Source organism: Anser anser (genome assembly GCF_964211835.1).
Source record: "Anser anser genome assembly, contig: HAP1_SCAFFOLD_579, whole genome shotgun sequence".
Taxonomy (NCBI): Eukaryota; Metazoa; Chordata; class Aves; order Anseriformes; family Anatidae; genus Anser; species Anser anser.
In genome coordinates, this window is record NW_028153715.1 from 1 (window position 1) to 20,821 (window position 20,821).

At 46.0% G+C, this 20,821-nt stretch overlaps 2 protein-coding genes and 2 long non-coding RNA genes across 6 annotated transcripts; 2 read left to right on the forward strand and 2 right to left on the reverse strand.

Annotated features, from left to right (window-relative positions):
* The first annotated feature begins 26 nt into the window (after window positions 1–26).
* On the forward strand, window positions 27–3,250 carry LOC310891593. The gene is made up of 5 exons (XR_014577641.1): window positions 27–179; window positions 572–660; window positions 1,295–1,344; window positions 2,180–2,350; window positions 3,076–3,250. It is a non-coding gene; the product is annotated as an uncharacterized lncRNA (long non-coding RNA).
* LOC310891591 (uncharacterized protein) lies at window positions 2,533–7,453 on the reverse strand. Of its 2 annotated transcripts, XM_083853848.1 has the most exons (9): window positions 6,885–7,453; window positions 6,628–6,689; window positions 6,191–6,344; window positions 5,727–5,983; window positions 5,497–5,521; window positions 5,283–5,352; window positions 4,992–5,177; window positions 4,309–4,855; window positions 2,533–4,043 (listed from the first exon to the last, which is right to left on the reverse strand). In XM_083853848.1, exons 1-8 carry the CDS (start codon window positions 7,432–7,434, stop codon window positions 4,366–4,368), a joined length of 1,794 nt encoding a protein of 597 aa, XP_083709974.1. In that variant the 5' UTR covers window positions 7,435–7,453; the 3' UTR covers window positions 2,533–4,043; window positions 4,309–4,365. The 2 variants fall into 2 exon arrangements, with proteins under 2 accessions (XP_083709974.1, XP_083709975.1); XM_083853849.1 differs by lacking the exon at window positions 5,283–5,352 and having other exon boundaries at window positions 5,436–5,521.
* A 3,838-nt stretch (window positions 7,454–11,291) lies between these two features.
* Window positions 11,292–17,190, reverse strand: LOC310891592 (uncharacterized protein). 2 transcript variants are annotated; one of them, XM_083853850.1, is made up of 9 exons: window positions 15,644–17,190; window positions 15,387–15,448; window positions 14,950–15,103; window positions 14,486–14,742; window positions 14,256–14,280; window positions 14,042–14,111; window positions 13,751–13,936; window positions 13,068–13,614; window positions 11,292–12,802 (listed from the first exon to the last, which is right to left on the reverse strand). In XM_083853850.1, exons 1-8 carry the CDS (start codon window positions 16,191–16,193, stop codon window positions 13,125–13,127), a joined length of 1,794 nt encoding a protein of 597 aa, XP_083709976.1. In that variant the 5' UTR covers window positions 16,194–17,190; the 3' UTR covers window positions 11,292–12,802; window positions 13,068–13,124. The 2 variants fall into 2 exon arrangements, with proteins under 2 accessions (XP_083709976.1, XP_083709977.1); XM_083853851.1 differs by lacking the exon at window positions 14,042–14,111 and having other exon boundaries at window positions 14,195–14,280.
* A 381-nt stretch (window positions 17,191–17,571) lies between these two features.
* LOC310891590 lies at window positions 17,572–20,769 on the forward strand. Its single transcript, XR_014577640.1, has 5 exons — window positions 17,572–17,698; window positions 18,091–18,179; window positions 18,814–18,863; window positions 19,699–19,869; window positions 20,595–20,769. It is a non-coding gene; the product is annotated as an uncharacterized lncRNA (long non-coding RNA).
* The last annotated feature ends 52 nt before the right edge of the window (window positions 20,770–20,821 follow it).

Consider the following 20,821-nt stretch of genomic DNA (forward strand, 5'->3'; position numbering starts at 1 on the left):
TCTTTGTTTTTTGGTGTGTTTGCTTCTCTGTTTTCTGTTTTTCTCCGTCACTAGGACGAGTATATTGGCTTTAGGGGAGAATTCAGAAATTTACCCGCTCCTATTGATCACATCAACCTCCACATCCGTGGCGGGCACGTCCTTGTGCAGCAGAGCCCTGCTAACACCACCGCTTACAGGTAAAATACAAAGGGTCACCTCTCCAATTTTGGCTTTTTAAGGGAAATATTTAGTAGCACGGCAAATAAATAATTAAATTGGGGCAGCTTTTTTTTTGCTGTCACATTTTTAAGTGGGAAAAGCAAAATTTTCCTTTGTGATGAGCAACGTGCTTGGAAGCGTCCCTGTCTTGATTCAATACCAGCATTGCTCAGGACATCAATTTTAGGGCAATTTTCTTCTTTTTTGGGCTTCCTAAATGCAATGCTACGGAGCAGAGAAGGCTGGTGGCAGCTAAATTGCATGCAATGTCTATAATATAAACTTTAACTTTGATACCTCTTATGAGATATAAAATAAAATATAAATATAAAATGGGATTACCGAAGAAAAATGTCTTTTTTTTTCATAGCCGAAAAAACCCGTTGTCACTTATTGTTGCTTTGAATGACAGTCAGCTTGCAGAAGGTCAGCTTTATTGGGACGACGGAGTGCGCATTGGTAAGTGCAAAGATGCTCATTTACACAAAAAAATCCCCCAAAGTCAGCACCCACAATGTGCAAATATTGTTTTTCTTTATTTCTGTGGACTGTGAACATGAACACTGAATTTTCATTTTGGGGATATTGTGCAACAATTGCAAAACAAGGCTGTCTTCAAAGGGATGGAGCAGAAAAAAAATACAGGAAAATGATTAAAATGATAACATGTAAAACAATAAAAATGGTAAAATGATGCTAAATTATAAGCATAATGTTGTTATTTAGAGAATTTGAATTTTGCAGAAATTAAATTGTGCCTTGGACCTAAGGGAACATACAGAAGAGGGATTTGTTCTCCACCCTATAGGAAGCACAACCATAGATGAAGTGGGAAGCTTTAACTCATTTTCCTTAATATTAATAAATTCAAATTATCTTCAGATAAGAGAGATTTAGAAGTCTGCCACGTATTAGCTTAAAAGCTAGCAAACGGGATTATCCCAATTAATGCACAAAATTGTGGGTTTTAGCATACCAGCACGTAGCAGGCTGCACGACGCATACGCAAGTATATAGCACATACAGCACAAGATTTCTATTAAATTTAAAAAATAAATTGACTATATTTCACTTTATTTTGGTCTTTTAACAGATGCGTATGAGGATGGTGTCTATCTGCTGACCTCATTTACTGCTCGTCAGGTTTGTAACAAAAACTCCCTGGGCTGCAGTGTCCAGCCTGGTTGCTGCTTTACGTTTAACGAACATTACATTTGGGACTTTTAATGTTTTGATATCTTTGTGCTAGCTCTTATTTAGTGTCGTGACAACCGGTGTAGAGCTCTAATTGTTGATTTTTAAGGAACGTTTGCTTGGGCTTGCAAGGCTGCAATAGCACGTCCAGGAAGGATAAGGTCATTTTGTACCTGCACCAGTATAAGTTGGAGCAACTTAATTTACTTTGGGGGGCTATTTTCCATAAATATTTATATTTATTTTTATATTATATATATATTCATTTCTGTCTATATAATATATTTATTTATGATAAAGCTGTATAGATTTATATACCTTCTATAGCCTCTACATCTCTATAGCCTGCATCAGTATAAATAGGAGCAATTTATTTTTCTTTGGGGGGTTATTCCCCAAATATATAACATATATGTATTTTATATATATGTGTATATATATATGTATGTATATATGTGTATTATATGTATATTATATATATACACACATTTATTTATATATATATTACTATTATAATATTCCTAATGTAATATATATTTACTTAAATATTATACACACATATATATACACCCACAAATTCTCCTGCTATACCCGAAGGAGCTGAGAAGCGTTTTGCGTCCTGGTGCTGCTATAATGCAATTAACATCACCAATTTTTACTAAAAAGAAACTTAAAATAGCACAGCTATTTTAGCCTGTTTCTACGACATTGTGACCATGAAAAGATTCTTTAAACGTGAGAAAAAAAAAAAAAATGCTGATTTCCTTCTCCTTCTCCCTTTCAGAACACCTTAGAGATAAAGGTTTTGCACCGGGGCTACGCTGACCCGAACAATTTGAAATTTACCACTGTGAAAACTTTGGGGCTGGCCACGGCCGTGACGCAGCTGACGGTTTTGGAGAACGGCATAGAAATCCCATCCGCCCACTCGGTGTCCTACAACACCACGACGCAGGTAAAGAGGCCGTTTAGGGTTGACGGCGAATTGAATTTAGGGGACGCGGCGTATGTCAGTTCTCATTCCTTTTCTGCCTGATGGCGGAAAAAGGAATGATTACATCACAAGATGCTGAATATACAGAAATATTAGATCAAAAATCTTATAACATAAAAACATTAGGTTGTTTTGTTACATAGTTTACGTAACATTATTTATACAATAGTGAATATTATACAGGTAAAATACAAATTATATAGAATTATTATGTCAAAAAAGGATATAAAATAAAAATACTAGGTTGCTTTGTTACGTATTTTACATAACATTGTTTATATAATGTTGAATGTTTATAATTAAACACATTATAATTCATATAACATGATCAACCAATATTACATTATATATATAAACAGCTTATATAATCAAAAATGATGAATTAAGAAAAGTGAACCCTCCTTTTTTGCCATTCTGCCCTGGATGGAGAAAGAAGAAATTCTTAAACACAGTCACAATACTCCAAGTTTTTATGTTAAAAAAACAAAACCAAAAAAAACCTGACATCTCACTATCAAAAGAAGGGGAGGGGATGAGAACCTCATGATGTGGAATGAAGACATTTATGGCATTTAGGCAAATTTTCGGTAATGTGAGCTATATGAGCAGCAAAAAAGCAAGATGTCTTCAGATCCGATTAACTCGCTGATTTGATTTTATTTGTTAATTTCTTTTGCTTTCTAAAGGTCCTTTTAACCACCCAGCTCGCACTTGAATTAGGCAAAGACTACACGTTGCAATGGAGCTAAAAGCCTGCAGCCGTCCCTGGCGGCGAAGCTGAGCCAAACCTCCTCATGTGCCCAAATTTTTCCCTTCTCCTCCTTTAAAATACTTTGCACTATTAAAATATATTAGTTATAATCAGTTGGTTTTCCGTTTTTATGTCGGACTTGTTCCGAGCTCGTGAATTCGGCCAAGCTGGGGATTGGCAGGAGGAGGTGACTCCAACCAACCTCGGTGACTCCAAATTTACAAGGGCCCAGTTTCAGCAGGGCTTGGGATCGGGTTCAATTACGGGATCATCCAATGGGATCATCGGGATCATGGGGTTCAATTATGGGATCATCCAATTATGCGCTCAGCTTGCAGAGCCAAAAATGTCGACCTGGGTTGAAATTGCCCTGGGGTTGATCAAAGGGGTCCCCTGGCACCCAAAGGGGTCCTCCTCGTGGCAAGAAATCACTCTAAAAACCCGTGGGTTCCCGATTGACATCCCAGCATGTTGGGAGCAGCCTCAGCGGAGGCCCTGCGTTGCAGCCCACCCATTTTGGTGGTTGAAGCTCAATGTCCCAGGCTGTGGGAGGGCCCCAAAAGGGCTGGTGGCCCCAGGACAGTGTTTGTTAGCCATTTGGCCCCATATGTGCCCATTTCTCCTCTGAAACGAGGCCGACCTGCCCCATGGTGGCCTGAGGACAGAGCCTCAGGGTGGTGGTACAGGCATGTGGGTGTCAGGGCCCCCACCGCTGCCTTGGGCCCTGCTTCCCCAGGGATGCTGCGATGCTTTCGGAGACTTCGGACCTGGCTGGAAAACAACCTTCGCCCCCATCCTAACGAGCGAGCCTCGTAAAAAACCACACAACAGCCTTTTGTGACTCCATCGTGTTTTCCTCCACCTCCTTCCTGAGGCCATTGTGTCAGGAAGAAAGATGGGTATCTGCAAAAAAACAGAGACAAGATTACAGTTTTTTAATTTTTTTAGCCTTCTTTACCCTCACACACACATCCCATGGATGACTTCAGGTCCTGACACCGAGGTCAGGATGGCTCCTCCTAGCGATGGAGGAGCCAAAGGTTTTGGGCTGGACTGAGCCAACCCCTGGCTCAAAACTCAGATCTCTTCCCAGAGACCCCACTGACCCCGTAACTGCTTTCCTACAAGGACCGAGCCCCCCAGAATGATGCCGATGTGGATCACGCACCTCTTTATTCCACCTCTGATGGCCTCCTTGCTATTCTGGTCAATCAAAGCCCGGGTTTTAGTGTGGCCAGGGCCACAAAATGGAGAACCCCGGCCTGGTTTTCGGTGCTTCGGGTCGGGCTGACGTTGGTGGTCTGGGCACGGGTGGCAGCGGGTGGGTGCTCTTGGTGCTGTGCATCGATAACATCTTCTTCTGAGGATCTTTCAGCACCGTCCAGAAGGTCTCGGGCCTCGTTTTTAACAGTTGTTCTGCCTCGTCTCCTGGTGGCTGCAGCCTGAAGATGTTGTAGGTGGATTCCTCAGGGAGGCTGGCCTCTGAGCTCGCTGCTGATAACACGCTGATCACAGGAAATGACAGCGCTGTGGGGCCTCGAGGCCGGGGGAGCTTTCTTTCCCTTGTAAGATTTTCTCCCTCACAGGGAGGAAATTTCCCCGCTCCTCCTCCTGCTCTCCGCCTCAAGTCTCCATCTGTCTTTGCTCGTCCCGCCTTGCCTTTGGGCACTGATTTTTGCTCCTTGCGAGGAGGCAGCCCCGGGATCACCGGCAGCCTGACAAAAGAACAAAGAAGCCACGATGGTTTTGGGGCCGCATCCTGTACCCCCATGCAGCACTTGATGCTGCAGCCCTGAAATCGGGGGGGCTCCTGGTGGCCTCATCCCCCCCGTCCGGAGCCTCCAGCCTCACCTGCAGGGAGCCTCCCCCGGCTTCTCCGTTTCACTCTGCTGGGCTGGGTGAAGAGAGGAGCCAGCAGCTGCTTTGTCTCTCCCAACTTGGCCGAGAAGAGGCAAAGCCCCTTCTTTCTTCTTCTCCTTGCTCCGGGCTTTGTGATGCTCCTGGGGTGGTGTTTTGCGCATGCTCTCCATTTCAAACCTGGCAAAAGAAGACATCAGCGTGACCCAGGGCACGCCACAATCACCCCTTTTCACAGGGCCATAAAGGCCCTGTCCCCAAGGACCGTTCTGGTAATGGGCTCGCCCAGCAAAGAGGTCCAGGCCTCGATGGGAAGCAGACGTTGTCTGAATTCCTCCGTCTGCCCCATCAGATCCACCTCACTGGCTGGGCACCCATGGGCACAAGGAGAAAACGCTACCGAACCGGAGCAGCGGCCACGGCCACAAATATACTCACTCAGGAAAGACGATGACATGTCCAGTGAAGGTCAGCGAGGCCAAGGGTGCCACCCGCGACACCACCATGTCCATTAGGTGGGGGATCTGCAATGGAGGAGCATGGAGATGGCAAATGAACTCTGCCTGGCCAAGGCACTTGGTGGTGGAGGAGCCCAGGGCTCGGGTTGGTTGGCCACCCCAAGAGGTTGGCCAAGAGCTCCAACCCAAGTGGTCTTGGTGGGCCGAGGGCAAGCATTGCTACTGCACCCTTGTGAGGCTGCCCAGGCCATGGGGAAAACAAAACCCTCACCTTGAAAACGGCCTTCTGAAGGTTCTCCTTCCCGGACAGCTTCTCCAGGAATTCGTAATAAAATTTCATTTGCACTCTCGTGCCTTCGATGAGGAGCACCCCTACGTCTTTCAGGACGAGGGCGATGTTTTCCCCCTTCCCCAGGCAGCGAGAGATGAGGGATGTAGTGCCTCGAATGCAGTTCTCCACTTTCTGCTGCGACATGCAGGCGTTGGCGGCCACCTCAGCCACTTTGAGGGGCTCCAGCTCCTTATGGCCTGGAAAACGACACGAGACGGATGGAGTCAGTCACCAGCAGCCTTTCCCCGCGTGTTTCCCAGGTGCTGCTCATTGCAGTCATCAGCCAGAAAGGCTTTGCTTTGGGACCTGCTCTGTGCAGGGGACGCTTTGCTTTTTTTTTGGGAAGCATCTGAAATCCAGGGAGGGGATCATCCAGGCAGCAAGGGATTAACCCGACGTCTTACCTGGCAGGTACTCCTTGTCGTCCGTGAGGTTGTGGGTGATGACAAGATTCCTGGCCAGGCGGAACGTGGGCATCAGGAAAATCACAGTCTCTTTCCCGTCCTTGACCCATCTGGGGACAATGTCGAAGGAGCCAAGGGCAGGAATTCGGACACCCTGCAAGTGGAAGAGAACAGAAGGGCCAATGGTTAAGGATCAGCTAGAGGTGGCCTCATCCAGGGACGGTGGTTTGGGTCCTGCTGTGCCCTTCCCGCTCTTGGGAGCCAGGCTGAGGGGATCCAGGGGCTTCCAGCGACTGGGATCAGCCCTCAGAGACCACACCACCTACCACAAGCAACATCGCACTTGTGCAATACCTATTGGTCCCTCGGTAGGGACTTCTGGGGCGAGTTTCCTGCTTTTGAAGAGGGGAATAAGGGGGACATGGGTGCCAACCCACCTGGCGCAGCTGGAGATGTTCTTGGATATAGACGGACACTGCATCCCAGACAGATATTCGCTCTGGAAGGCAAAGAAAATCAGGTCATGCACCGCTTCCCGTGGCTACCACCCTTCCATCACCCCAAGACCCGCCTTATGAGAAGAGCCGTCGCATCTCCGACCCCAAAAAGAGACCCTCCGCAGAGCCGGGTCCTCCCCACAGAAAGCCCCAAACGTGGGTCAGCCACGCTCCCGCGGTGCCGGGGGTGCCCGTACCTTTGGAGGTGATGTTGGGCATGAGGCACGAGCTCCGCATCCCGTCCCAGAAGCGGACCCGGGTCCGCCTCACGTAGGGTTGCGCCTCGTCGGCAAACGTCACGCGTCGGCTCATCCTTGCCTTCACTCTCCGGATGCGTCTCCAGAGTGAAGGCCCCAGCTCCCAGCCGCCCCTTTTATACCCTGCCGGGGAGTGACACGGCCACTGCTCCATTGTGACACGGCCACCGCTCCATTGTGACACGGCCACCGCTCCATTGTGACACGGCCACTTCTCCATTGTGACACGGCACCGCTCCATTGTGACACGGCCACCGCTCCATTGTGACACGGCCACCGCTCCATTGTGACATGGCCACGTGGCCACCACTAACATCATGACTGCCACCATGACCACCGTCACCATGACCACCATCACCGTGACCGCCACCAACATGACCACCACCATGACCACCAATATAACCACCAACATGACCACCACCATGATCACCAATATGACCACTGACAGGACCACCAATGTGGCCACCACCACCGTGACCACTACCGACATGGTCACCACCACCACAGTGACGTGAGTCGTAAGGGACAAAAAGCTCCCAAAACAGTAGACATTTTATGGCCGTGCCTACCACATTTAGCACCCCAGACTGAGGTTTGGGGCATGGAAACGATGGTTTGCACCCCAAAACTGAGACTTTGGGGCGTAAAATGAAGCTTTAGGTTCTCCAAATGAGGCTGTGGACTATGAAAATAAGGCTTTGGATCCGAAAAATGAAGCTTTGGGCTCTGTAATGAGGCTTTGGATCCTAAAAATGAGGCTTTGGGTCCTATAAAGTTGAGGGGTTGGGCCCTAAAATCACGATTGGTGGCCTGTATTGAAGGCTTCATTCTGAAAATGAGGCTCTGGCCTCTAAAGAGAGGGTTTGGGCCCCAAAAATGAGGCTTTTGACACTGGAAATGTAGGTTTTAGTCCCTCCAAATGGGGTTTTGTAGCCAAGAATTAGGCACTGGATCCTAAATATGAAGCCGGGAGCTGTAAAACAAGGCTTTCGTCACCGACAGTGAGGGTTTGGAGCCTGGAAATGGGGCTTTGAATGCTAAAAGTGAGTCTTTAGGCCCAATAAGGAACGTTTGGGCCTAAGAATGGAGGTTTCAACCCCCAAAATGAGGCTTTGGGCCCTAAAATTGAGGATCCGGACATGAAAAATGCCGTTTGCAGCTTAAAAGGGAGGCTCTGGACTCAGTAATGCAGCTTTCAGCCATACGAATGAGGCTTTGGAGCCTAAAATGGGAGGTTTTATCCTAAAAATGACAAGATCCCAAACGGAGCCTCCGGGCCTTAAAAATACAGGGCTGAGCCCCCAAAATGAGGCGTTAGGCCCCCAAAACTGGGGGTTTTAGCACCCAAAAGGAGGCAATAGGCCCCCAAAACTGGGGGTTCAAACCTCTCATGTGAGACGTTAGGCCCTCAAAACTGGGGGTTTGAGCACCCAAAAAGAGGCATTAGGCCCCCAAAATTGGGGGTTTTAGTGCCAAAAATGAGGCAACAGACCACCAAAATGCCCCCCCCCCCCCAAAAGGACCCCCCCCAACGGGTTCCAGGTGTCCCCCCAGGTGTCTGGGTGCCCCCCCCATGACACCCAGATGTGACCCCCCTCCCCCATGGGACCCTCGTGCCCCCCCCATAGGACCCACATGAGCCCCCCCTGCACTCCCCCCCCAAGACTCGCAGCCTCCCGGTGTCCCCTCCCCCTTCCCCCCCCCCCCCCCCCGTGGCTGTCCCAAGGCTGAGCCAGGTACGGAGTTTTATTATATTATTTATTATAAGGAGTTTTATTGGGGTTTTGGTGTTTCTTTATTTTGGAGGGGGTTGTTTCTTTGTTTTTTGGTGTGTTTGCTTCTCTGTTTTCTGTTTTTCTCCGTCACTAGGACGAGTATATTGGCTTTAGGGGAGAATTCAGAAATTTACCCGCTCCTATTGATCACATCAACCTCCACATCCGTGGCGGGCACGTCCTTGTGCAGCAGAGCCCTGCTAACACCACCGCTTACAGGTAAAATACAAAGGGTCACCTCTCCAATTTTGGCTTTTTAAGGGAAATATTTAGTAGCACGGCAAATAAATAATTAAATTGGGGCAGCTTTTTTTTTGCTGTCACATTTTTAAGTGGGAAAAGCAAAATTTTCCTTTGTGATGAGCAACGTGCTTGGAAGCGTCCCTGTCTTGATTCAATACCAGCATTGCTCAGGACATCAATTTTAGGGCAATTTTCTTCTTTTTTGGGCTTCCTAAATGCAATGCTACGGAGCAGAGAAGGCTGGTGGCAGCTAAATTGCATGCAATGTCTATAATATAAACTTTAACTTTGATACCTCTTATGAGATATAAAATAAAATATAAATATAAAATGGGATTACCGAAGAAAAATGTCTTTTTTTTTCATAGCCGAAAAAACCCGTTGTCACTTATTGTTGCTTTGAATGACAGTCAGCTTGCAGAAGGTCAGCTTTATTGGGACGACGGAGTGCGCATTGGTAAGTGCAAAGATGCTCATTTACACAAAAAAATCCCCCAAAGTCAGCACCCACAATGTGCAAATATTGTTTTTCTTTATTTCTGTGGACTGTGAACATGAACACTGAATTTTCATTTTGGGGATATTGTGCAACAATTGCAAAACAAGGCTGTCTTCAAAGGGATGGAGCAGAAAAAAAATACAGGAAAATGATTAAAATGATAACATGTAAAACAATAAAAATGGTAAAATGATGCTAAATTATAAGCATAATGTTGTTATTTAGAGAATTTGAATTTTGCAGAAATTAAATTGTGCCTTGGACCTAAGGGAACATACAGAAGAGGGATTTGTTCTCCACCCTATAGGAAGCACAACCGTAGATGAAGTGGGAAGCTTTAACTCATTTTCCTTAATATTAATAAATTCAAATTATCTTCAGATAAGAGAGATTTAGAAGTCTGCCACGTATTAGCTTAAAAGCTAGCAAACGGGATTATCCCAATTAATGCACAAAATTGTGGGTTTTAGCATACCAGCACGTAGCAGGCTGCACGACGCATACGCAAGTATATAGCACATACAGCACAAGATTTCTATTAAATTTAAAAAATAAATTGACTATATTTCACTTTATTTTGGTCTTTTAACAGATGCGTATGAGGATGGTGTCTATCTGCTGACCTCATTTACTGCTCGTCAGGTTTGTAACAAAAACTCCCTGGGCTGCAGTGTCCAGCCTGGTTGCTGCTTTACGTTTAACGAACATTACATTTGGGACTTTTAATGTTTTGATATCTTTGTGCTAGCTCTTATTTAGTGTCGTGACAACCGGTGTAGAGCTCTAATTGTTGATTTTTAAGGAACGTTTGCTTGGGCTTGCAAGGCTGCAATAGCACGTCCAGGAAGGATAAGGTCATTTTGTACCTGCACCAGTATAAGTTGGAGCAACTTAATTTACTTTGGGGGGCTATTTTCCATAAATATTTATATTTATTTTTATATTATATATATATTCATTTCTGTCTATATAATACATTTATTTATGATAAAGCTGTATAGATTTATATACCTTCTATAGCCTCTACATCTCTATAGCCTGCATCAGTATAAATAGGAGCAATTTATTTTTCTTTGGGGGGTTATTCCCCAAATATATAACATATATGTATTTTATATATATGTGTATATATATATGTATGTATATATGTGTATTATATGTATATTATATATATACACACATTTATTTATATATATATTACTATTATAATATTCCTAATGTAATATATATTTACTTAAATATTATACACACATATATATACACCCACAAATTCTCCTGCTATACCCGAAGGAGCTGAGAAGCGTTTTGCGTCCTGGTGCTGCTATAATGCAATTAACATCACCAATTTTTACTAAAAAGAAACTTAAAATAGCACAGCTATTTTAGCCTGTTTCTACGACATTGTGACCATGAAAAGATTCTTTAAACGTGAGAAAAAAAAAAAAAATGCTGATTTCCTTCTCCTTCTCCCTTTCAGAACACCTTAGAGATAAAGGTTTTGCACCGGGGCTACGCTGACCCGAACAATTTGAAATTTACCACTGTGAAAACTTTGGGGCTGGCCACAGCCGTGACGCAGCTGACGGTTTTGGAGAACGGCATAGAAATCCCATCCGCCCACTCGGTGTCCTACAACACCACGACGCAGGTAAAGAGGCCGTTTAGGGTTGACGGCGAATTGAATTTAGGGGACGCGGCGTATGTCAGTTCTCATTCCTTTTCTGCCTGATGGCGGAAAAAGGAATGATTACATCACAAGATGCTGAATATACAGAAATATTAGATCAAAAATCTTATAACATAAAAACATTAGGTTGTTTTGTTACATAGTTTACGTAACATTATTTATACAATAGTGAATATTATACAGGTAAAATACAAATTATATAGAATTATTATGTCAAAAAAGGATATAAAATAAAAATACTAGGTTGCTTTGTTACGTATTTTACATAACATTGTTTATATAATGTTGAATGTTTATAATTAAACACATTATAATTCATATAACATGATCAACCAATATTACATTATATATATAAACAGCTTATATAATCAAAAATGATGAATTAAGAAAAGTGAACCCTCCTTTTTTGCCATTCTGCCCTGGATGGAGAAAGAAGAAATTCTTAAACACAGTCACAATACTCCAAGTTTTTATGTTAAAAAAACAAAACCAAAAAAAACCTGACATCTCACTATCAAAAGAAGGGGAGGGGATGAGAACCTCATGATGTGGAATGAAGACATTTATGGCATTTAGGCAAATTTTCGGTAATGTGAGCTATATGAGCAGCAAAAAAGCAAGATGTCTTCAGATCCGATTAACTCGCTGATTTGATTTTATTTGTTAATTTCTTTTGCTTTCTAAAGGTCCTTTTAACCACCCAGCTCGCACTTGAATTAGGCAAAGACTACACGTTGCAATGGAGCTAAAAGCCTGCAGCCGTCCCTGGCGGCGAAGCTGAGCCAAACCTCCTCATGTGCCCAAATTTTTCCCTTCTCCTCCTTTAAAATACTTTGCACTATTAAAATATATTAGTTATAATCAGTTGGTTTTCCGTTTTTATGTCGGACTTGTTCCGAGCTCGTGAATTCGGCCAAGCTGGGGATTGGCAGGAGGAGGTGACTCCAACCAACCTCGGTGACTCCAAATTTACAAGGGCCCAGTTTCAGCAGGGCTTGGGATCGGGTTCAATTACGGGATCATCCAATGGGATCATCGGGATCATGGGGTTCAATTATGGGATCATCCAATTATGCGCTCAGCTTGCAGAGCCAAAAATGTCGACCTGGGTTGAAATTGCCCTGGGGTTGATCAAAGGGGTCCCCTGGCACCCAAAGGGGTCCTCCTCGTGGCAAGAAATCACTCTAAAAACCCGTGGGTTCCCGATTGACATCCCAGCATGTTGGGAGCAGCCTCAGCGGAGGCCCTGCGTTGCAGCCCACCCATTTTGGTGGTTGAAGCTCAATGTCCCAGGCTGTGGGAGGGCCCCAAAAGGGCTGGTGGCCCCAGGACAGTGTTTGTTAGCCATTTGGCCCCATATGTGCCCATTTCTCCTCCGAAACGAGGCCGACCTGCCCCATGGTGGCCTGAGGACAGAGCCTCAGGGTGGTGGTACAGGCATGTGGGTGTCAGGGCCCCCACCGCTGCCTTGGGCCCTGCTTCCCCAGGGATGCTGCGATGCTTTCGGAGACTTCGGACCTGGCTGGAAAACAACCTTCGCCCCCATCCTAACGAGCGAGCCTCGTAAAAAACCACACAACAGCCTTTTGTGACTCCATCGTGTTTTCCTCCACCTCCTTCCTGAGGCCATTGTGTCAGGAAGAAAGATGGGTATCTGCAAAAAAACAGAGACAAGATTACAGTTTTTTAATTTTTTTAGCCTTCTTTACCCTCACACACACATCCCATGGATGACTTCAGGTCCTGACACCGAGGTCAGGATGGCTCCTCCTAGCGATGGAGGAGCCAAAGGTTTTGGGCTGGACTGAGCCAACCCCTGGCTCAAAACTCAGATCTCTTCCCAGAGACCCCACTGACCCCGTAACTGCTTTCCTACAAGGACCGAGCCCCCCAGAATGATGCCGATGTGGATCACGCACCTCTTTATTCCACCTCTGATGGCCTCCTTGCTATTCTGGTCAATCAAAGCCCGGGTTTTATTGTGGCCAGGGCCACAAAATGGAGAACCCCGGCCTGGTTTTCGGTGCTTCGGGTCGGGCTGACGTTGGTGGTCTGGGCACGGGTGGCAGCGGGTGGGTGCTCTTGGTGCTGTGCATCGATAACATCTTCTTCTGAGGATCTTTCAGCACCGTCCAGAAGGTCTCAGGCCTCGTTTTTAACAGTTGTTCTGCCTCGTCTCCTGGTGGCTGCAGCCTGAAGATGTTGTAGGCGGATTCCTCAGGGAGGCTGGCCTCTGAGCTCGCTGGTGATAACACGCTGATCACAGGAAATGACAGCGCTGTGGGGCCTCGAGGCCGGGGGAGCTTTCTTTCCCTTGTAAGATTTTCTCCCTCACAGGGAGGAAATTTCCCCGCTCCTCCTCCTGCTCTCCGCCTCAAGTCTCCATCTGTCTTTCCGCGTCCCGCCTTGCCTTTGGGCGCTGATTTTTGCTCCTTGCGAGGAGGCAGCCCCGGGATCACCGGCAGCCTGACAAAAGAACAAAGAAGCCACGATGGTTTTGGGGCCGCATCCTGTACCCCCATGCAGCACTTGATGCTGCAGCCCTGAAATCGGGGGGGCTCCTGGTGGCCTCATCCCCCCCGTCCGGAGCCTCCAGCCTCACCTGCAGGGAGCCTCCCCCGGCTTCTCCCTTTCACCCTGCTGGGCTGGGTGAAGAGAGGAGCCAGCAGCTGCTTTGTCTCTCCCAACTTGGCTGAGAAGAGGCAAAGCCCCTTCTTTCTTCTTCTCCTTGCTCCAGGCTTTGTGATGCTCCTGGGGTGGTGTTTTGCGCATGCTCTCCATTTCAAACCTGGCAAAAGAAGACATCAGCGTGACCCAGGGCACGCCACAATCACCCCTTTTCACAGGGCCATAAAGGCCCTGTCCCCAAGGACCGTTCTGGTAATGGGCTCGCCCAGCAAAGAGGTCCAGGCCTCGATGGGAAGCAGACGTTGTCTGAATTCCTCCGTCTGCCCCATCAGATCCACCTCACTGGCTGGGCACCCATGGGCACAAGGAGAAAACGCTACCAAACCGGAGCAGCGGCCACGGCCACAAATATACTCACTCAGGAAAGACGATGACATGTCCAGTGAAGGTCAGCGAGGCCAAGGGTGCCACCCGCGACACCACCATGTCCATTAGGTGGGGGATCTGCAATGGAGGAGCATGGAGATGGCAAATGAACTCTGCCTGGCCAAGGCACTTGGTGGTGGAGGAGCCCAGGGCTCGGCTTGGTTGGCCACCCCAAGAGGTTGGCCAAGAGCTCCAACCCAAGTGGTCTGGGTGGGCCAAGGGCAAGCATTGCTACTGCACCCTTGTGAGGCTGCCCAGGCCATGGGGAAAACAAAACCCTCACCTTGAAAACGGCCTTCTGAAGGTTCTCCTTCCCGGACAGCTTCTCCAGGAATTCGTAATAAAATTTCATTTGCACTCTCGTGCCTTCGATGAGGAGCACCCCTACGTCTTTCAGGACGAGGGCAATGTTCTCCCCCTTCCCCAGGCAGCGAGAGATGAGGGATGTAGTGCCTCGAATGCAGTTCTCCACTTTCTGCTGCGACATGCAGGCGTTGGCGGCCACCTCAGCCACTTTGAGGGGCTCCAGCTCCTTATGGCCTGGAAAACGACATGAGACGGATGGAGTCAGTCACCAGCAGCCTTTCCCTGCGTGTTTCCCAGGTGCTGCTTATTGCAGTCATCAGCCAGAAAGGCTTTGCTTTGGGACCTGCTCCGTGCAGGGGACGCTTTGCTTTTTTTTTGGGAAGCATCTGAAATCCAGGGAGGGGATCATCCAGGCAGCAAGGGATTAACCCGACGTCTTACCTGGCAGGTAATCCTTGTCGTCCGTGAGGTTGTGGGTGATGACAAGATTCCTGGCCAGGCGGAACGTGGGCATCAGGAAAATCACAGTCTCTTTCCCGTCCTTGACCCATCTGGGGACAATGTCGAAGGAGCCAAGGGCAGGAATTCGGACACCCTGCAAGTGGAAGAGAACAGAAGGGCCAATGGTTAAGGATCAGCTAGAGGTGGCCTCATCCAGGGACGGTGGTTTGGGTCCTGCTGTGCCCTTCCCGCTCTTGGGAGCCAGGCTGAGGGGATCCAGGGGCTTCCAGCGACTGGGATCAGCCCTCAGAGACCACACCACCTACCACAAGCAACATCGCACTTGTGCAATACCTATTGGTCCCTCGGTAGGGACTTCTGGGGCGAGTTTCCTGCTTTTGAAGAGGGGAATGAGGGGGACATGGGTGCCAACCCACCTGGCGCAGCTGGAGATGTTCTTGGATATAGACGGACACTGCATCCCAGACAGATATTCGCTCTGGAAGGCAAAGAAAATCAGGTCATGCACCGCTTCCCGTGGCTACCACCCTTCCATCACCCCAAGACCCGCCTTATGAGAAGAGCCGTCGCATCTCCGACCCCAAAAAGAGACCCTCCGCAGAGCCGGGTCCTCCCCACAGAAAGCCCCAAACGTGGGTCAGCCACGCTCCCGCGGTGCCGGGGGTGCCCGTACCTTTGGAGGTGATGTTGGGCATGAGGCACGAGCTCCGCATCCCGTCCCAGAAGCGGACCCGGGTCCGCCTCACGTAGGGTTGCGCCTCGTCGGCAAACGTCACGCGTCGGCTCATCCTTGCCTTCACTCTCCGGATGCGTCTCCAGAGTGAAGGCCCCAGCTCCCAGCCGCCCCTTTTATACCCTGCCGGGGAGTGACACGGCCACTGCTCCATTGTGACACGGCCACCGCTCCATTGTGACACGGCCACCGCTCCATTGTGACACGGCCACTTCTCCATTGTGACACGGCACCGCTCCATTGTGACACGGCCACCGCTCCATTGTGACACGGCCACCGCTCCATTGTGACATGGCCACGTGGCCACCACTAACATCATGACTGCCACCATGACCACCGTCACCATGACCACCATCACCGTGACCGCCACCAACATGACCACCACCATGACCACCAATATAACCACCAACATGACCACCACCATGATCACCAATATGACCACTGACAGGACCACCAATGTGGCCACCACCACCGTGACCACTACCGACATGGTCACCACCACCACAGTGACGTGAGTCGTAAGGGACAAAAAGCTCCCAAAACAGAAGACATTTTATGGCCGTGCCTACCACATTTAGCACCCCAGACTGAGGTTTGGGGCATGGAAACGATGGTTTGCACCCCAAAACTGAGACTTTGGGGCGTAAAATGAAGCTTTAGGTTCTCCAAATGAGGCTGTGGACTATGAAAATAAGGCTTTGGATCCGAAAAATGAAGCTTTGGGCTCTGTAATGAGGCTTTGGATCCTAAAAATGAGGCTTTGGGTCCTATAAAGTTGAGGGGTTGGGCCCTAAAATCACGATTGGTGGCCTGTATTGAAGGCTTCATTCTGAAAATGAGGCTCTGGCCTCTAAAGAGAGGGTTTGGGCCCCAAAAATGAGGCTTTTGACACTGGAAATGTAGGTTTTAGTCCCTCCAAATGGGGTTTTGTAGCCAAGAATTAGGCACTGGATCCTAAATATGAAGCCGGGAGCTGTAAAACAAGGCTTTCGTCACCGACAGTGAGGGTTTGGAGCCTGGAAATGGGGCTTTGAATGCTAAAAGTGAGTCTTTAGGCCCAATAAGGAATGTTTGGGCCTAAGAATGGAGGTTTCAACCCCCAAAATGAGGCTTTGGGCCCTAAAATTGAGGATCCGGACATGAAAAATGCCGTTTGCAGCTTAAAAGGGAGGCTCTGGACTCAGTAATGCAGCTTTCAGCCATACGAATGAGGCTTTGGAGCCTAAAATGGGAGGTTTTATCCTAAAAATGACAAGATCCCAAACGGAGCCTCCGGGCCTTAAAAATACAGGGCTGAGCCCCCAAAATGAGGCGTTAGGCCCCCAAAACTGGGGGTTTTAGCACCCAAAAGGAGGCAATAGGCCCCCAAAACTGGGGGTTCAAACCTCTCATGTGAGACGTTAGGCCCTCAAAACTGGGGGTTTGAGCACCCAAAAAGAGGCATTAGGCCCCCAAAATTGGGGGTTTTAGTGCCAAAAATGAGGCAACAGACCACCAAAATGCCCCCCCCCCCCCCAAAAGGACCCCCCCCAACGGGTTCCAGGTGTCCCCCCAGGTGTCTGGGTGCCCCCCCCATGACACCCAGATGTGACCCCCCTCCCCCATGGGACCCTCGTGCCCCCCCCATAGGACCCACATGAGCCCCCCCCCCACTCCCCCCCCAAGACTCGCAGCCTCCCGGTGTCCCCTCCCCCTTCCCCCCCCCCCCCCCCGTGGCTGTCCCAAGGCTGAGCCAGGTACGGAGTTTTATTATATTATTTATTATAAGGAGTTTTATTGAGGTTTTGGTGTTTCTTTATTTTGGAGGGGGTTGTTTCTTTGTTTTTTTGGTGTGTTTGCTTCTCTGTTTTCTGTTTTTCTCCATCACTAGGACGAGTATATTGGCTTTAGGGGAGAATTCAGAAATTTACCCGCTCCTATTGATCACATCAACCTCCACATCCGTGGCGGGCACGTCCTTGTGCAGCAGAGCCCTGCTAACACCACCGCTTACAGGTAAAATACAAAGGGTCACCACTCCAATTTTGGCTTTTTAAGGGAAATATTTAGTAGCACGGCAAATAAATAATTAAATTGGGGCAGCTTTTTTTTTGCTGTCACATTTTTAAGTGGGAAAAGCAAAATTTTCCTTTGTGATGAGCAACGTGCTTGGAAGCGTCCCTGTCTTGATTCAATACCAGCATTGCTCAGGACATCAATTTTAGGGCAATTTTCTTCTTTTTTGGGCTTCCTAAATGCAATGCTACGGAGCAGAGAAGGCTGGTGGCAGCTAAATTGCATGCAATGTCTATAATATAAACTTTAACTTTGATACCTCTTATGAGATATAAAATAAAATATAAATATAAAATGGGATTACCGAAGAAAAATGTCTTTTTTTTTCATAGCCGAAAAAACCTGTTGTCACTTATTGTTGCTTTGAATGACAGTCAGCTTGCAGAAGGTCAGCTTTATTGGGACGACGGAGTGCGCATTGGTAAGTGCAAAGATGCTCATTTACACAAAAAAATCCCCCAAAGTCAGCACCCACAATGTGCAAATATTGTTTTTCTTTATTTCTGTGGACTGTGAACATGAACACTGAATTTTCATTTTGGGGATATTGTGCAACAATTGCAAAACAAGGCTGTCTTCAAAGGGATGGAGCAGAAAAAAAATACAGGAAAATGATTAAAATGATAACATGTAAAACAATAAAAATGGTAAAATGATGCTAAATTATAAGCATAATGTTGTTATTTAGAGAATTTGAATTTTGCAGAAATTAAATTGTGCCTTGGACCTAAGGGAACATACAGAAGAGGGATTTGTTCTCCACCCTATAGGAAGCACAACCGTAGATGAAGTGGGAAGCTTTAACTCATTTTCCTTAATATTAATAAATTCAAATTATCTTCAGATAAGAGAGATTTAGAAGTCTGCCACGTATTAGCTTAAAAGCTAGCAAACGGGATTATCCCAATTAATGCACAAAATTGTGGGTTTTAGCATACCAGCACGTAGCAGGCTGCACGACGCATACGCAAGTATATAGCACATACAGCACAAGATTTCTATTAAATTTAAAAAATAAATTGACTATATTTCACTTTATTTTGGTCTTTTAACAGATGCGTATGAGGATGGTGTCTATCTGCTGACCTCATTTACTGCTCGTCAGGTTTGTAACAAAAACTCCCTGGGCTGCAGTGCCCAGCCTGGTTGCTGCTTTACGTTTAACGAACATTACATTTGGGACTTTTAATGTTTTGATATCTTTGTGCTAGCTCTTATTTAGTGTCGTGACAACCGGTGTAGAGCTCTAATTGTTGATTTTTAAGGAACGTTTGCTTGGGCTTGCAAGGCTGCAATAGCACGTCCAGGAAGGATAAGGTCATTTTGTACCTGCACCAGTATAAGTTGGAGCAACTTAATTTACTTTGGGGGGCTATTTTCCATAAATATTTATATTTATTTTTATATTATATATATATTCATTTCTGTCTATATAATATATTTATTTATGATAAAGCTGTATAGATTTATATACCTTCTATAGCCTCTACATCTCTATAGCCTGCATCAGTATAAATAGGAGCAATTTATTTTTCTTTGGGGGGTTATTCCCCAAATATATAACATATATGTATTTTATATATATGTGTATATATATATGTATGTATATATGTGTATTATATGTATATTATATATATACACACATTTATTTATATATATATTACTATTATAATATTCCTAATGTAATATATATTTACTTAAATATTATACACACATATATATACACCCACAAATTCTCCTGCTATACCCGAAGGAGCTGAGAAGCGTTTTGCGTCCTGGTGCTGCTATAATGCAATTAACATCACCAATTTTTACTAAAAAGAAACTTAAAATAGCACAGCTATTTTAGCCTGTTTCTACGACATTGTGACCATGAAAAGATTCTTTAAACGTGAGAAAAAAAAAAAAAATGCTGATTTCCTTCTCCTTCTCCCTTTCAGAACACCTTAGAGATAAAGGTTTTGCACCGGGGCTACGCTGACCCGAACAATTTGAAATTTACCACTGTGAAAACTTTGGGGCTGGCCACGGCCGTGACGCAGCTGACGGTTTTGGAGAACAGCATAGAAATCCCATCCGCCCACTCGGTGTCCTACAACACCACGACGCAGGTAAAGAGGCCGTTTAGGGTTGACGGCGAATTGAATTTAGGGGACGCGGCGTATGTCAGTTCTCATTCCTTTTCTGCCTGATGGCGGAAAAAGGAATGATTACATCACAAGATGCTGAATATACAGAAATATTAGATCAAAAATCTTATAACATAAAAACATTAGGTTGTTTTGTTACATAGTTTACGTAACATTATTTATACAATAGTGAATATTATACAGGTAAAATACAAATTATATAGAATTATTATGTCAAAAAAGGATATAAAATAAAAATACTAGGTTGCTTTGTTACGTATTTTACATAACATTGTTTATATAATGTTGAATGTTTATAATTAAACACATTATAATTCATATAACATGATCAACCAATATTACATTATATATATAAACAGCTTATATAATCAAAAATGATGAATTAAGAAAAGTGAACCCTCCTTTTTTGCCATTCTGCCCTGGATGGAGAAAGAAGAAATTCTTAAACACAGTCACAATACTCCAAGTTTTTATGTTAAAAAAACAAAACCAAAAAAAACCTGACATCTCACTATCAAAAGAAGGGGAGGGGATGAGAACCTCATGATGTGGAATGAAGACATTTATGGCATTTAGGCAAATTTTCGGTAATGTGAGCTATATGAGCAGCAAAAAAGCAAGATGTCTTCAGATCCGATTAACTCGCTGATTTGATTTTATTTGTTAATTACTTTTGCTTTCTAAAGGTCCTTTTAACCACCCAGCTCGCACTTGAATTAGGCAAAGACTACACGTTGCAATGGAGCTAAAAGCCTGCAGCCGTCCCTGGCGGCGAAGCTGAGCCAAACCTCCTCATGTGCCCAAATTTTTCCCTTCTCCTCCTTTAAAATACTTTGCACTATTAAAATATATTAGTTATAATCAGTTGGTTTTCCGTTTTTATGTCGGACTTGTTCCGAGCTCGTGAATTCGG